Source organism: Pristiophorus japonicus, chromosome 1 (assembly GCF_044704955.1).
Source record: "Pristiophorus japonicus isolate sPriJap1 chromosome 1, sPriJap1.hap1, whole genome shotgun sequence".
Taxonomy (NCBI): domain Eukaryota; kingdom Metazoa; phylum Chordata; class Chondrichthyes; family Pristiophoridae; genus Pristiophorus; species Pristiophorus japonicus.
The window spans coordinates 344,771,092-344,786,094 of NC_091977.1; the positions used below are offsets into that span (position 1 = coordinate 344,771,092).

General features: G+C 44.2%; 1 protein-coding gene across 11 annotated transcripts in view; it reads right to left on the reverse strand.

The window, feature by feature from the left end:
• Nucleotides 1-15,003, reverse strand: part of LOC139273318 (F-box/LRR-repeat protein 2) — a 334,467-nt gene that overhangs the window by 69,483 nt on the left and 249,981 nt on the right. For all 11 annotated transcript variants that reach the window (XR_011595063.1, XR_011595064.1, XR_011595065.1 and 8 more), the window contains one exon: nucleotides 3,862-3,918. Coding sequence is in view for 2 of the 11 variants with exons in the window: in XM_070890121.1 (XP_070746222.1) it covers nucleotides 3,862-3,918 (57 nt within the window). In the remaining 9 variants the exon portion in view is untranslated. The remainder of the gene's footprint in view (nucleotides 1-3,861; nucleotides 3,919-15,003) is intronic.

The following is a 15,003-nucleotide window of genomic DNA, read 5'->3' on the forward strand; positions in this document are numbered from 1 at the left end:
AATATCGCCGAAAAAACGGGCGCAAGGTTGGTGAATTTCCAGCCCATTGTATTGATCGTAAGTAGTCATTGTTAAAGCAAAATCAATGTTTCTCCTTCCCAACCCTCCCCACTCCAACCTCCTTATAACTTCATACTCGGCCCAGGGGTTTCCAGATTCCGGAAATACCCAAAACTTGACCCAGGGGTTTCCGGATTCGGAACTTCGTATTTAGTCTCCAAAATCCGGAAATACCCAAACCTCTGCCCAGGTGTTTCCGGATTCGGGATGTCGGAAATGTGTTCTGAAATCCGAAAAAACCCAAAAACCAGAATGCCCTCAGTCTTGAAGTTTCAGATTTGGGAGGCTGCACCTGTATAAATACAAGTTGTTGTTGTCATGCCTGCTTTTACCAGGCATAAGGATTTTACCAGGCATAAGAATTTCATAGATATTCAGCCTAACTCTCCGCCACTCGCAGAGGCCCCTTTCCCCGGGAATGCGTGCAATCTGTCAAGAGGAGATCGTAAGTTCTGGGTTTTAGCGCAAGCGTTTTAGAACTTGCACGGCCCCTTCGGGTGGGGCCACAAATTACGGCCCATAAACGCAAATTCCACACCAAAGTCGGGTTTACATAAACATCTCATGCATTGGTCAATAATATTTAAGAGTGGTCTGTTGTACTCAGCCCCCACCTGACAGCCATCAGTGTAATCAGTGAAATGGTAATATCGCTGTTAAATATTCCAATAAATATTAAAATTTGTTGGATTAGGTGTAACTGGGGTTTTAATAGCATATTGACTGCTAAACAAACGTATGGCCTTGAAAAACTAATTAAAATTTTGTGGAGTGTCAAATTTCATGATGAAAATTACGATTTTTAAGAATTAAAAAAAGTTATATTTTTTTTTAAACTTTTGTTCGTATTTATTTCAGGTTTACCTTTTCCCCGTGTGAAAATCCCAATCTTTGTTTTGCTCTCTAACACTTAAAAAAAAATTCAGAATAAAAGGAGCTTCTTCACTTCCTGGTTCTCGGTTTATGAGAATTCTGCATAGTGATTGGCTGATTAGGCAGCTTGTTTAGGTCACAGCAGCTCACGCTATGGAATTCCTGCGAAACTACACCGATCTCAACTGCACGTCGAAAAAGCCAAATTTCTCGCTTTGCCGCTGACTGCAAATTACAGGCCATGAACACAGAACTGACAGATTGTTGCTGTTGTCTTACAATATATAAAACATGCTGAGAACTAGCTCAAAGGACATGGGAGGGGAGAATCTGAGGGTGAAGTCAAAGTAAAACCAAGGATTTAAGGCACCTTTATGATTTTCCTCCATCGACAACCTGGGTTAATCATGCTTTTTGGAGTAAGATAAACTGAAAAAAATATATTTTTCATACTTTGCTCCTTATACAGGTCATTTTACATTCATGAGCATTTCAGTCAAGCACTTCAGCTACAATTAAACTGCAATTTGAAGCCTTTCCATATTCAGGCTAAGTGTCAATGCGCGTAGATTTATTTTTTAAGTTTGATCTGAATGCAATTACAAAACCGATTTAAACTTGTCTTGCTTATTTTATGGTAATGCTTATACCAGCTTTTTCCTCTCTGCTTTATTTTACACAGTTTAATCACAATTGGCAACTTAAGAGCAGCACAATAGACCCATCTTTTTCATTTGTGGCTTTAATTTCTAATGTGCAAGTATTAGAACAGCTACCTTCACTGAAACTGAAAGTGACAAATGTATGTATTAAAGTATATAATGGTCCAAAAATTGTGGCCTCTCCGGGTGTGTACAATGCGTGCACACACCCGAAGAGGCTTCGCAAATTCCGATTCTCGGCGTGCAATGCGCATGCGCCGAGAACCAGCTTTTGCAATCTGTCAGATCGCACGCATCCGTGGGAGGACACTCGCGGGCGGAGATTTGGGCTATTTGCCCAACAAATGTCCACAAACTTATGCCTGGTAAAAGCAGGCATATAGCCTACTTTTATAAGAGTTTTAAAACATAGAAAAACTAAATGTTACTACTTATTTTTATATTAAAAACCCTGTATATGAAGGTAAGTTTATTTTTAACACTTAAAACAAAAAAATATATTTTTCTCTAAAACATTTAATTTAATGCAATTTCTATTAATTTTAAAAAAGTGACGTGTTCAAAAAAAAAATTGTGTGTGTTTTATTTGATTTTAGGGGTATTCTCATCGATAGTCATAGGAGCTCGGAGCTCTCATGACTATCGATGAGAATACATTTTGATTGGTGGTCCAGGCCCACGTGATCCCAGGATACGCATACAATCCTGGAAGACATGTTTCCGTACACTGGACTGCGAATTTAGGCCTTGGAGCACAATACTACGTTTCTCCGGGACCACCAAGTATTTTCGTTAAAAAAATTTTGGTTGGAAGCTTTCGCCTGCAGGAAGCCTCCGACCGCAAGATTCCCCCCCCCCCCCCCCCAATCATCTGAAAACCCAGTTATTTAGTAAATCCAGGCTGCCATCTAGTGGAAAACCTGGCAGTTGCATGTTCTACCAATGACCTTGATTACCTTGCCTCTTAGTCAGTATTCTCCATTGGAAAGCTAAGGTTTACTTGGACTAAACGTTAATTGTTTCATTTGGTACAATCTTTATCCGAAAGAAAAATAAAGGCTACTTTAACTAAATTCAGCTTTAGAAGGAGTAGATTGTGTCTGCCCAATCCACTTTAAAGAGGTGAGAGCCAGTTTGACAAAGGAAAGCAATAGGACGCAGTGAAAATGTACCAAGATTTCTGAAATGTCTTTGAGAAAGTATTGCACAAGAGACTGCTTTAACAGTTAAGGTCAATACTTATCATAAGTGAAGTGTGAATTAGTAATTGTTTTAAAGGGAAGGGAAAGGAGTTACGGTTAAAAGGAGGTACTGAGTGCCCCATGAGTCTGTGCTGGAGCTGAATGGGGTCTTTGTTCCTCCTATTTTTTATTTCCAATATGCAGTGCCTTGCACACTGAACTGCATTTACCACTGATCAATCCAAGTTCAAATCCTGTGAAACTATAAGACATTCACTGCAAACTAAAACCACTTTCTCTCCATGCTCTGCCCTGCTGGGTGGTGTATGCAAATGTATCTATATTACACTTTAACAGAAGGTCAATCGACCTAAAACATTCACACTTTCTCTTTCCACAGATGCTGCCTGACCTGCTAAGTATTTTCAGCATTGTCTGTTTTTTATTGCACTTTTGCTCTCTGCTTGCAATCAAATAACCAAGAACCTGATCTGCTTTATCAGGGGCTTCACAGTGACTGGATACTTTTAGGATATTACACACCACTCCAACATCTTTTTCTTTTCTACTGTTATGCATGGTAACTATCCATTGTGCACATGATCTTTGTTTTCTATACTAGTGTGAATTATCTTATATTTTCACATTTAATTCCAATTGCCAATCCTGAGCACATCTAGTTAAGTTGAATAGACCATTTCTCCTTCCGGTAAAGGCATTCTCAACAAAAGGAGTCTCATTGCAGGAAACCAACAGCCCAGCCAACTATTTTAATAAATTCAGTTTTACGATATAAAAGCCCATTACAGTATTTGGGTCATACACAAATGTCTAGATCTGTATTAAAACAAAGGGCCTGTTTCCAATATGTCCATTCTTAAAGGCAACCAAGTGTGAGATAAACCAATTTCAGATATGACATTTGAGATTTGATTAATTTTCAAGTTAAGTTGGAAAAAATTGGAGATTACAAATGGGTGGAAGAATAGAACAAATGTCATTACTTCTAGAACACAGGAATAAACAGATTTAAAAACGTATCCTACACAAGACAAATGATTCAACTGCAACAGCTATCCACTCACCAGTGCCTCTAGCCTAGGACAGTGAATGGACAACTGAATCAACGTGTTGTCTGTGATCTGTGGGAAGAGAGAGATATCAGTTGCTAGATCTACCAAAGGAGAAAAAATTACTGACCAGTCTATCAACTGATTTATAAATATATTAATTACTCCTTCATGCAACTTAAAATACTGGGACAATATAGAATTGATTCACCAGTTTAAGTATGTAAGCACATTGCAGCAGTATCAATTACCACCTTTACTAATCTAAGTGAAAGTTTACAGATATACAATGGAACCAGTCAGTACGAACAATTAGGAAACTCTTGGAATCTGTATTAGGTGTATCTTTTTTAGGCTGCATTCCTCAATTATTTTGTAAAGCGGTTTTGAGCCTAATTCGAAGAAATATTTCAATCCTAAAGTTTGACAATGTCTAGTGCATGCATTGCCAAAAAAGCTTTTTAAAAAATCACTTAAAAATGATAACGATGAAGTGCAAACAAGAACCATTGCAAACTATTGTTGTAAAAACACCCATTTCTGTTTGGTTAGAAAAAAAAACTACTGAATTGCGTGGCAAGAGTTAAATTGTTGCTGAAACTGTAAGTGACATAGGAGTAGATCATTCAGCCCCTCAAGCCTGTTCCGCCATTCAATTAGATGATAAGTAATCTGCAATTCAACTCCATATCGTTTGATAGCCTTACCCCATCAAAATTCGGTCAATCTCAGTCTTCAACACTTCAATTGACCCAGCATTCACATTTGGTGGAGAATTCGATTTCTACTACCCTTTGTGTGAAGAAGTGCTTCCTGAATTTGCTCCTGAATGACCTAGCCATAATTTTATTATGCCCCATTGTATTGAATTCCCCTGCCAGAGGAACTACTTTCTCTGCATCAGCATTTTAAACACCTTGATTAGATCACACCTTTTCTTTACACAAGCGAATACAAACCAAGTTTATGCAACATGTCCTGATAATTTATCCCATTAAGGTCCTGTATCATTCTGGTGAATTTGCACTGTACCCACTTGTTCAGGTGCGATGCACAGAACTGAATGCAGTTCTCCAGATGGGGGCTTACCAAGGCTCTATAGAACTAAAGCATAGCTATCTCCCCCTTGTATTCCAGCCCCCTTGAGATGAAGGCCAACATTCTATTAGCCTCTAATACAAAAGCAAAATATTGCGGATGCTGAAATCTGGAATAAAAACAGAAATCTCAGCGGGTCAGGCAGCATCTGTGGAGAGAAAGCAGAGTTTACGTAGCCTTTTTGATTGCTTTTTGTACCTGTCCATTAGCTTTTAGTGATTTATATAAACAGACACCTAAATCTCTCTGCTCCTCCACAATTCCTAGCTTCTCACCACTTAGAAAATACACTGATTTGTCTTTCTTGGATCCAAAGTAGATGACCTCACACTTCCTTACATTGAATTCCATTTGTCGCAGTTTTGCCCATTCACTTAATCTTAGTCCCTTTCTAACTTCCTTTTCAGATCCGCACGACTTACTATGCCTCCCAACTTAAATGTCATCCGTAAACTTGGATAAATATGAAGAAAAGCTGAGGCCCCAGTACATATCCCTGAGGACCACCACTTGTCACATCCTGCCAATACCCCTTATCCCTACTCTTCATCTCCTACCTCCCAATCAATTTCCATCCCATATCGCAAGATTGCCTCCAATTCCATGCGCTTTCATTTTTGCCAATAATCTCTTGTGCAAAACCTTATCAAGTGCCTTCTGGAAGTCCATATAGATAACAACTATAGACACTTGCTTATCCACCATGTAATGACATCCCCCAAAAATTCAACTAGATTAGTCAGACATGACTTACCCTCCACAAATCTGTGCTGACTCTGTGACCAGCTCATATTTGTCCAAGTCACTCTGTCCCCAATGACAGATTCAAGTAACTTTCCCCACAACTGGTTTTAGACGGACAGGTCTGTAGTTACCTGGTTTCTTTCTCCCACCTTTCTTAAATAATGGTGTGACATTTACAATTTTTCCATCCAACGGCATAATTCCCAAATCGAGAAAGCTTTGAAAGATTCTGATTACTGCACCTGCAATTTAATCACCTAATTCTTTTAACATTCTGGGATGGAAACCATTAGGTCCTAGAGATTTGTCGATCTTGTGTCCCAATATTTTCTTCATTACCATTTTTCTTATATTAAATCCAATGAGTTCCTCTCTTTTATATATTTTTAGTTTCCTTTGAACGGCTGTTATTTTGTCCTCTTCCTCTACTGTGAAAATGGATGTAAAGTACTCATTTAACAAGTCTGCTATTTTCTAATTGTCAATTACAGTATCATCTGCGTCTGACTTTAATGGGCCCACATTTCCCTTCATCACTCCCATTCTTAATATATTAATAAAAACAGTTAGCCTTAATATCCCTCGCAAGCTTTTTGTATTCACCTTTTGCAGCTCTTAACATTTTCCTGGTTATTGTTATTTTTATTTTGGGACATAAAAAACTGTTCAGAATAAATGTTTGTGATGCCTGCAATGTTTCTCTATACTCTAGTGTACTATGCCCAGTCCAAAAAGTGCAGATCATAGAATTTTCAAAAGACTACATGTTGTAAAATCAGTTGTGTTTCACGCTGGCCAACAGAATAGAATACAGTCAATCTCTGTATGGGCATCATTCTATTCCTCTGGACAAAGAAATCAGCTGCCTTGTGACATCAATACAGAGGATTTGATATACTTCCTTAGATCTCTGTAGAGTAGGGTAGAAAACTGTCAATTTTGAGAGTGAAAAAAAATTCTACTTTATATAGGAAATGTCCTCGTGCAGATAAGGGGTAGACACTCCAGCACCAAGACATGCAATTTAATTTCAGAGCTAAGAATAGCTGCAGGATACACGATCTATGCTTGCCATAAGCTCAAAAGGAATGAGATTCTCAGGCCAGGAGCCATGTTGTTTTTCCATATGTAGTTTAAAAACCAAGAATATTCTTCAAAGTAATTCCCTAACCAGATACAAGAAAAACAAAATTGTCTCCAGGAGGTCAGCCGTGAATCATACAATATCCAAGTTGTTAACCACAGTCCAGCCTGGATGGGCCTCATACTCTCCTACCTTTGAGATAATTAATAATCCCAGAAATGTATTCACAATCCCAGATCTGACAGGCAATGGTTACATTTCCGAGACGAGATGAGATTTAATCTGAAAAAAATACAGCTTTAGACAACTACTACTTTGACCTGCTTGTTTTAGTTTTTGTAATCCGAGAAATTGAGGGAAGGCATAAAGAAATATCGTAATTGTCTAATAATGCACTGGTATCCCATACCTTGCAGAGTAGATGCATTTTTGATTGGTAAGTATCGATTGGACAAATGTTATGAACCCATTTCTGGGGTAAAATGGTGACCCTAATGAGGAGGCTACCTGCTACCTCCCATCTTTTCAGAAGATGCTGGACAATTCATGGCAAGTCACATTCTCCTTTTAAAAAAATATTTTTTTTATACTGCTGAACATACAGTTTTGAAGCAAGCTTTTAACATAATGGGCCTCCTTGGCATTATCTATCCATAGAAGGTTAGCCTGTTTTTATACTTGTGGAATGTAGTACTACAGAGTTATAGGGGCCAAGTTTCGGCCTGAGTTGCTCCTGTTTTTTTGGAGCAACTGGTTTAGAATGGAGTATCTTAGAAATTGCAATTCTCGGCATTTAGTTTGCATCAGTTCTAGTCAGTTAGAACAGTTTCAGTTTGGAACAGATTTATTTTTTCAAAAGGGGGCGTGCCCGGCCACATTCGCCCGTTTTGAAAGTTTAGGCAGTGAAAACATACTCCAAACTAACTTAGAATGGAGTAAGTGTAGATTTTTGTTACGCTCAGAAAAACCTTGTTTACACTTAGAAAATCAGGCGTAGGTTACAAATCAGGCGTAGGGAATGGGGGGGGGGGGGTTTAAAGGGAAGTTTACAAACATTAAACACTTCAGTTTTACAAATAAAGAGCCATCATCAATAATAAATGATAAATACATCAATAAATCAATCCAAAAATTTTTTTTTTTTAAATCAATAAATAAAACATTTTCTAGTTACCGACTGCAGCACCAGGAGTCCTCCAACAGCGTGCTGGGACGCTCCCCCTCCCCCCAGTGTATCTGTCGGTCTCTATGTGTGTGTGTGTGTGTGTGTGTGTGTGTGTGTGTGTGTGTGTGTGTGTGTCTCTCACTCTCTGTGTCAGTGTCTGTGTTTCTGACAGCGAGGGGAGGGGGGTGGGGGAGGGGAAGGAAGGAGATAGAGGGGGGTGGGGAGGAGGAGGGAGGAGGGAGGAGAGAAGAGGGGGAAGGGGAGCGAGGGAGGGAGGGAAGGAGCGAGGAGGGAGGGAGGGAGGAGAGGGGGAGGGAGAGAGAGGAGAGAGGGAGAGAGAGAGAGGGAGAGAGGGAGGAGGGAGGGGAGGAGGGAGGGAGGGAAGAGAGAGAGGAGGGAGGGAGGGAGGGAAGGAGAGAGGAGGAAGGGAGGGAAGGAGAGAGGAGGGAGGGAGGGAAGGAGAGAGGAGGGAGGGAGGGAAGGAGAGAGGAGGGAGGGAGGGAGGGAAGGAGAGAGGAGGGAGGGAGGGAGGGAAGGAGAGAGGAGGGAGGGAGGGAGGGAAGGAGAGAGGAGGGAGGGAGGGAAGGAAGGAGAGAGGAGGGAGGGAGGGAAGGAAGGAGAGAGGAGGGAGGGAAGGAAGGAGAGAGGAGGGAGGGAGGGAAGGAGAGAGGAGGGAGGGAGGGAAGGAGAGAGGAGGGAGGGAGGGAAGGAGAGAGGGAAGGAAGGAGAGAGGAGGGAGGGAAGGAAGGAGAGAGGAGGGAGGGAAGGAGAGGAGAGGGGAGGGAGGGAAGGAGGCTGAACAGCCGGGCCCAAGACCTCGGGCTGGATTTACAGGTAGGTGGCGTCGGGTCTTGGGTCCCGGGTCCGTGGGGGGGGGGGGGGGGGGGGGAGTGTGTCGCGGAGGTCAGGGGAGGAAGAGAGTTGCGGGGGCGGGGGGGCGAGAAAGAGAGTCGCAGAGGTCGGGTTGCTGGGGGGGGGGGGGGGGGGGGGGAGGGGAAGCGGAGGTTGGGTCGCCGGGGGGGAGCGGGGGCCGGGTCCAGTCCGGTCCAGGGAGCGGGAGTCCAGTCGGGTCAGGTGGGAGGTGAGCCTTATCCACGCAGCCCCAGTGAGGCCATTCGGCTGTAGCGCGCATGTGCAGAGGTCCCGGCACTGTTTTCAGCGCAGGGACCTGGCTCCGCCCCCCACAGCTCATGCTGCGCCGCGCCCAGCTCCAGAGGACCTGCAGGGAGCCGGAGAATAGGTGAGGTTTTTTTAGGCGCACTTTGTGGCGCGAAAAACAGGCGTCCAGGTCCGGGCTGCACCGTTTTAGGCGCGGCCTGAAACTTGGGCCATAATTTTGGACATAGCAGCTGCATAGAATTTAGGACCAGGTACCATGGCTTGCTAGCTTCTTGGCTTTTGAGAGAGGCATCACGTACGATAAGGTGAAACGGCAAGTAGGTAGCAGCGTATTTCTACAAGAACATCCTTTCAGTTCATCCAATAATTCAGTCAGTGTACTTTGGTCAGTCTTACTTGCTAGCTTATCTCTGCTACCTGAACTTCTCTGGTGGTTAGAGAAGTCAATTTCATTATCTCTTTAGCAATAACACTCAATTACTTAGGTTGGAATTTTTTCCTTATGTCGAAAATATCGTGTGGGGGTTTAACTGGAACTAAGAGCTATCTTATACACAAATGCATGTTCAACCTCTGTCGATGTAATTATTGAGGGGTATTTTATGAAAATTGTTAGTAAGGAAGGGAGTCCCGAGTGATGTTTTGTGAAATTTCCCATCACTAGGAGCATAAACATTTGATGTGGCTTCCTTCAAAAGCCAAGTGTCAGCCTGATTCACTTGGTAGACCTGAGTCACAAGGTTATGAATTCAAGCACCACTCCAGGATTTGAGCATTTAATCTAGGCCGACACTTCAGTGGAGTATTGAATGAGTGCTGCATTGTCTGAAGTGCTGTCTTTCAGATGGGATGTTAAACTATGCCCGCTCAAGTGGGTGCAAAGAATATAATTAGGAGGAGTACGCTATACGGCCCCTCCAGCCTGCTGTGTAATTCAATATCATGGCTGATCTTTGGCCTCAACTCCACTTTCTTGACCGATTCCCATATCCCCTGAATCCCACAAAAATCCATCTCAGCCTTGAATATACTCAACGATCCAGCATCCACAGTCCTTTGGGGTAGAGAATTCCAAAGATTCACAACCCTCTGAGTGAAGAAATTTCTTCACATCTCAGTCTTAAATGGCCAACCCATTATCCTGAAACTATGTCCTAGTTCTAGACCCTCCAGCCAGGGGAAACAACCTCTCAGCATTTACCCTGTCAATCCCCCTCACATTCTTATGAAACATACAAGATTCTAAGAAATAGAAGCTGGAGTAGGCCACCTGGTCCCTCGAGCCTGCTCCGCTATTTAATAAAATCATGGCTGATCTGATCATGGACTCAGGCAGTCCCTCGGAATCAAGGAAGACTTGCTTCCACTCTAAAAATGAGTCCTTAGGTGGCTGAACAGTCCAATATGAGAACCACAGTCCCTGTCACAGGTGGGACAGATAGTCGTTGAAGGAAAGGGTGGACGGGACAAGTTTGCCGCATGCTCTTTTCGCTGCCTGCACTTGATTTCTGCATGCTCTCAGCGATGAGACTGGAGGTGCTCAGCGCCCTCCCGGATACACTTTCTCCGCTTAGGGCGGTCTTTGGCCAGGGACTCCCAGGTATCAGTGGGGATGTTGCACTTTATCAGGGAGGCTTTAAGCGTGTTCTGGTAACATTTTCTCTGCCCACCTTTGGCTCGTTTGCTGTGAAGGAGTTCCGAGTAGAGTGCTTGCTTTGGGAGTCTCGTGTCTGGCATGCGGACAATGTGGCCTGCTCAACAGAGCTGATCATGTGTGGTCAGTGCTTCAATACTGGGGATGTTGGCCTGGTCAAGGATGCCAACGCTGATGCATCTGTCCTCCCAGGGGATTCGTAGGATCTTGCGGAGACATTGTTGGTGGTATTTCTCCAGCAACTTGGTGTCTACTGTACATGGTCTACTGTACAGGGTATTACTACAGCCCTGTAGACCATGAGCTTGGTGGCAGTTTTGAGGGCCTGGTCTTCAAACACTCTATTCCTCAGGCGGTCGAAGGCTGCACTGGAGGCGGTGTTGAATCTCGTCGTCAATGTCTTCCCTTGTTGATAAGAGGCTCCCGAGGTATGGGAAATGGTCCACATTGTCCAGGGTTGTGCTGTGGATCTTGATGACGGGGGCATTGCCGAGCGGCGTGGACAGGCTGGTGGAGGACCTTTGTTTTACGAATGTTTAGCATAAGGCCCATGCTTTCGTACGCCTCAGTAAATATGTTGACTAAGAAACATTATACTCCATCTGCCAAATTTTTGCCCACTCACTTAGCCTATTTATATCCCTTTGCAGATTTTGTGTCTCCTCCTCACAATTTACTTTCCCAGCCATCTTTGTATCATCAGCAAACTTGGCTACATTACACTCAGTCCCTTCATCCCAGTCATTAATATAGATTGTAAATAGTTGAGGACCCAGCACCGATCCCTGCGGCATCCCACTGGTCACTGTTTGCCAACCGGAATGTGACTCTTTTATCCCGACTCCCTGTTTTCTGTTAGTTAGCCAATCCTCTATTCATGCAAATATATTACTCCCAACCCCGTGGACTTTTATCTTGTGCAGTAACCTTTGATGTGGCACCTTATCGAATGCCTTCTGGAAATTGAAATACACCACATCCACTGGTTCTCCCTTATCCACCCTACTCATTACATCCTCAAAGAACTCCAGCAAATTTGTCAATCATGATTTCCCTTTCATAAAACCATGCTGATTCTGCTTAGTTGAATCATACTTTTCCAAATGTCCTGCTCCTGCTTCCTTAATAATGGACTCCAGCATTTTCCCAACGACAGATTTTGACTAACTGGTCTATAGTTTCCTGCTTTTTGTCTGCCACCTTTTTTTAAATAGGAGCGTTACATTTGCGGTTTTCCAATCCGCTGGGACTGCCCCAGAATCCAGGGAATTTTGGTAATTACAAACAATGCATCCAGTATCACTGCAGCCACTTCTCTTAAGACCCTAGGATGTAAGCCATCAGGTCCAGGGGACTTGTCTGCCTTTAGTCCCATTATTTTACCGAGTACTACTTCATTAGCGATGGTGATTGTATTAAGTTCCTCCCTCCCTATAGCCCCTTGATTATCCACTATTGGGATGTTTTTAGTGTCTTCTACCGTGAAGACTGATACAAAATATTTCTTCAATGTCTGTGCCATTTCCCTGCTCTCCATTATTAATTCCACAGTCTCATCCTCTAGGGGACCAACATTTACTTTAGCCACTCTTTTCCTTTTTATGTACCTGTTTCAATGAGATCACCTAAGCTTGAGAGTATAGGCTTAATCTACTCAATTTCTGCTCGTAGGACAACCCTCTCAGCCCAGGAATTAATCTAGTGAACCTTCGTTGCACTGCCTCCAAGGCAAGTATATCCTTCCTCATATAAGGACACCAAAACTATGCACAGTACACCAGGTGGGTGTCTGACACATGTGCTACTTCATTTTTTATTAATGACTGTGTAAAGTCCTGGCCCCTCAGTACAGATTCACACGAGGCATGTAGTGAAGTCAAGGTCACTCTGGACCTGCACCTTTATTTCACAGCTCTGGAATGCTGCACTTGCCTGAAATTTGTGCTTATATACCTGTCTCTTGCAAGTGCACCCCTGGTGGTAAGGTATGCTGATGGTTACAGGTCGTATCTTATTACAGTCATGTATAGCATGTTAGGATACAGTTATATATAATAATGTAAGATACATGACATCACCCTCCCCCAAGGTCTTATTGTCTTTATAGGTTCAGTCTCTCAGGTGGTCTACACTCTCGCGTGGAGCGTCTTGAGTTGTGGTTCAATTGTTTGCCTTGGTGTCTGTTTTTCTTTGGGTGTAGTTGTTGGTATCTCGCCTGGGCTGTCTGTTTCGATTGGTGTGATTGTTGTTGACTTGCCTGGGCTGTCTGTTAGGATTGCCCTTTCCTCAGGTTGTTCCCTCTGTCTGTCCACCAGGTGTGGTGCGAGTTCCACATTGTAGTCTGCCTCTGGTTCCGCAGTGTTGTTGGTAAATCTGCTTTTGACTTGGTCTACATGCCTCTGGCAGGTTTTGCCATTGTCCATTTGTACGACCAGTAGCCTGTTTCCTTCCTTGCCCGTTACTGTCCCTGCAAGCCATTTGGGACCCCTGCCATAGTTTAGTACAAACACTTTGTCCCCTATCTCATTCCATCTCCCCCTTGAATTTCTGTCATGGTACTCAGTCAGCTTACGGCGCTTTGCCTCAACAATTTCGTGCATGTCTGGGAGGATTAATGAGAGCCTTGTTTTTAAAAGTCCTTTTCATCAACAGTTGCGCGGGGGGGATCCCAGTCAGTGAGTGCGGACGAGATCTGTATGCCAGCAGCAGTCGCGACTGGCGACCCTGCAGTGTGGGACCTTGGATTTTAAGCAGGCCTTGTTTAATGATTTGCACTGCTCTCTCCACCTGGCCGTTGGAGGCCGGCTTGAACGGTGCCGTCTTGACGTGATTTATGCCGTGGTCAATTATAAAGTCTTGGAATTCTGCGCTGGTGAAGCACGGACCATTGTCACTGACCAATTGTCAGGGATTCCGTGCGTTGCAAACATGGTTACGAGGCTCTCCACAGTGGTGGAGATTGTGCTCGAGTTTAAAATGGTGCATTCGATCCACTTTGAAAATGCATCTACAACTACGAGGAACATTTTGCTCATGAATGGGCCCGCATTGTCTACGTGCACCCGCGACCACGGTTTGGTAGGCCATGGCCAGGGGCTCAGTCCAGCCTCCCCGAGGGCATTGCTGAGTTGGGCACAAATGGTGCACCTTCGGACGCAGAGCTCCAAGTCCGTGTCAATACCAGGCCACCAGACGTGGGATCTGGCTATGACCTTCATGAGAACAATCCCCGGGTGCTCGCGGTGGAGCTCCCGGACAAATGCCTCTCTGCCTCGCACAGGCATGACTACTCGGCTGCCCCACATCAGGCAGTCTGCTTGTAGTGATAGCTCATGCGTGCGACTGTGAAAGGGTTTTCATTCCTCGGGGCAGGCATCGCGAGCCTCTGCCCAGTCACCGGTTAGGACACATCTTTTTATTAATTTGGCGAGCCTGTGGACTCAAAGGCATAGATTGCCATGACTATCTCAGTCCTGTTAGTCAGACCCTTCGTGGTTGCCAGGGGTAGCCTGCTGAGCACGTCGACACAGTTGTCTGTGCCTTACTGTGTAGTCGTAAGACGCCAGCATGAGTGCCCACCGTTGAATTCGCGCCGAGGCGTTGCCGTTTATTGCCTTGCTCTCGGATAGGAGGGACGTGAGGGGCTTGTGGTCGGTTTCTAATGCGAACTTGGCCCCGAAAAGGTATTGGTGCATCTTTTTGACACCGTACACGCACGCGAGCGCATCCTTCTCTATCATTCCGTACCCGCGCTCCGCCCGCGAAAGTGACCTGGAGGCATAAGCTATGGGTTGTAATTTGCCCGCACTGCTGACATGTTGCAAAACGCACCCAACCCCATACGCTGACGTATCGCATGTGAGAACTAGCTTTTTACCTGGGTCAAAGAAAGTCAAAACATTGTTGGAACACAGAAGGTTGCGTGCCTTATTGAAGGCGCGTTCCTGGGCGTCCCCCCAAAACAAATCGCATCCCTTCCTGAGTAGCACATGGAGAGGCTCCAGCAGCGTGCTTAAGTTCTGCATAAAGTTCCCAAAGTAAGTGAGTAGCCAGAGAAAGGCGCGCAGTTCTGAGACATTCCGGGGCCTGGGTGCCAGGCGAATTGCTTCTGTTTTGGACTCTGTTGGGCGGATTCCATCAGCGGCAATCCTTTTGCCCAAAAATTCAACCTCAGGTGCGAGAAACAGGCACTTGGATTTCTTGACTCGTAGGCCTACCCGATCCAACCGCTTTAGTACTTCCTCCAAATTACGGAGATGGGAGTCGGTGTCCCTGCCCATGATAAGTATGTCA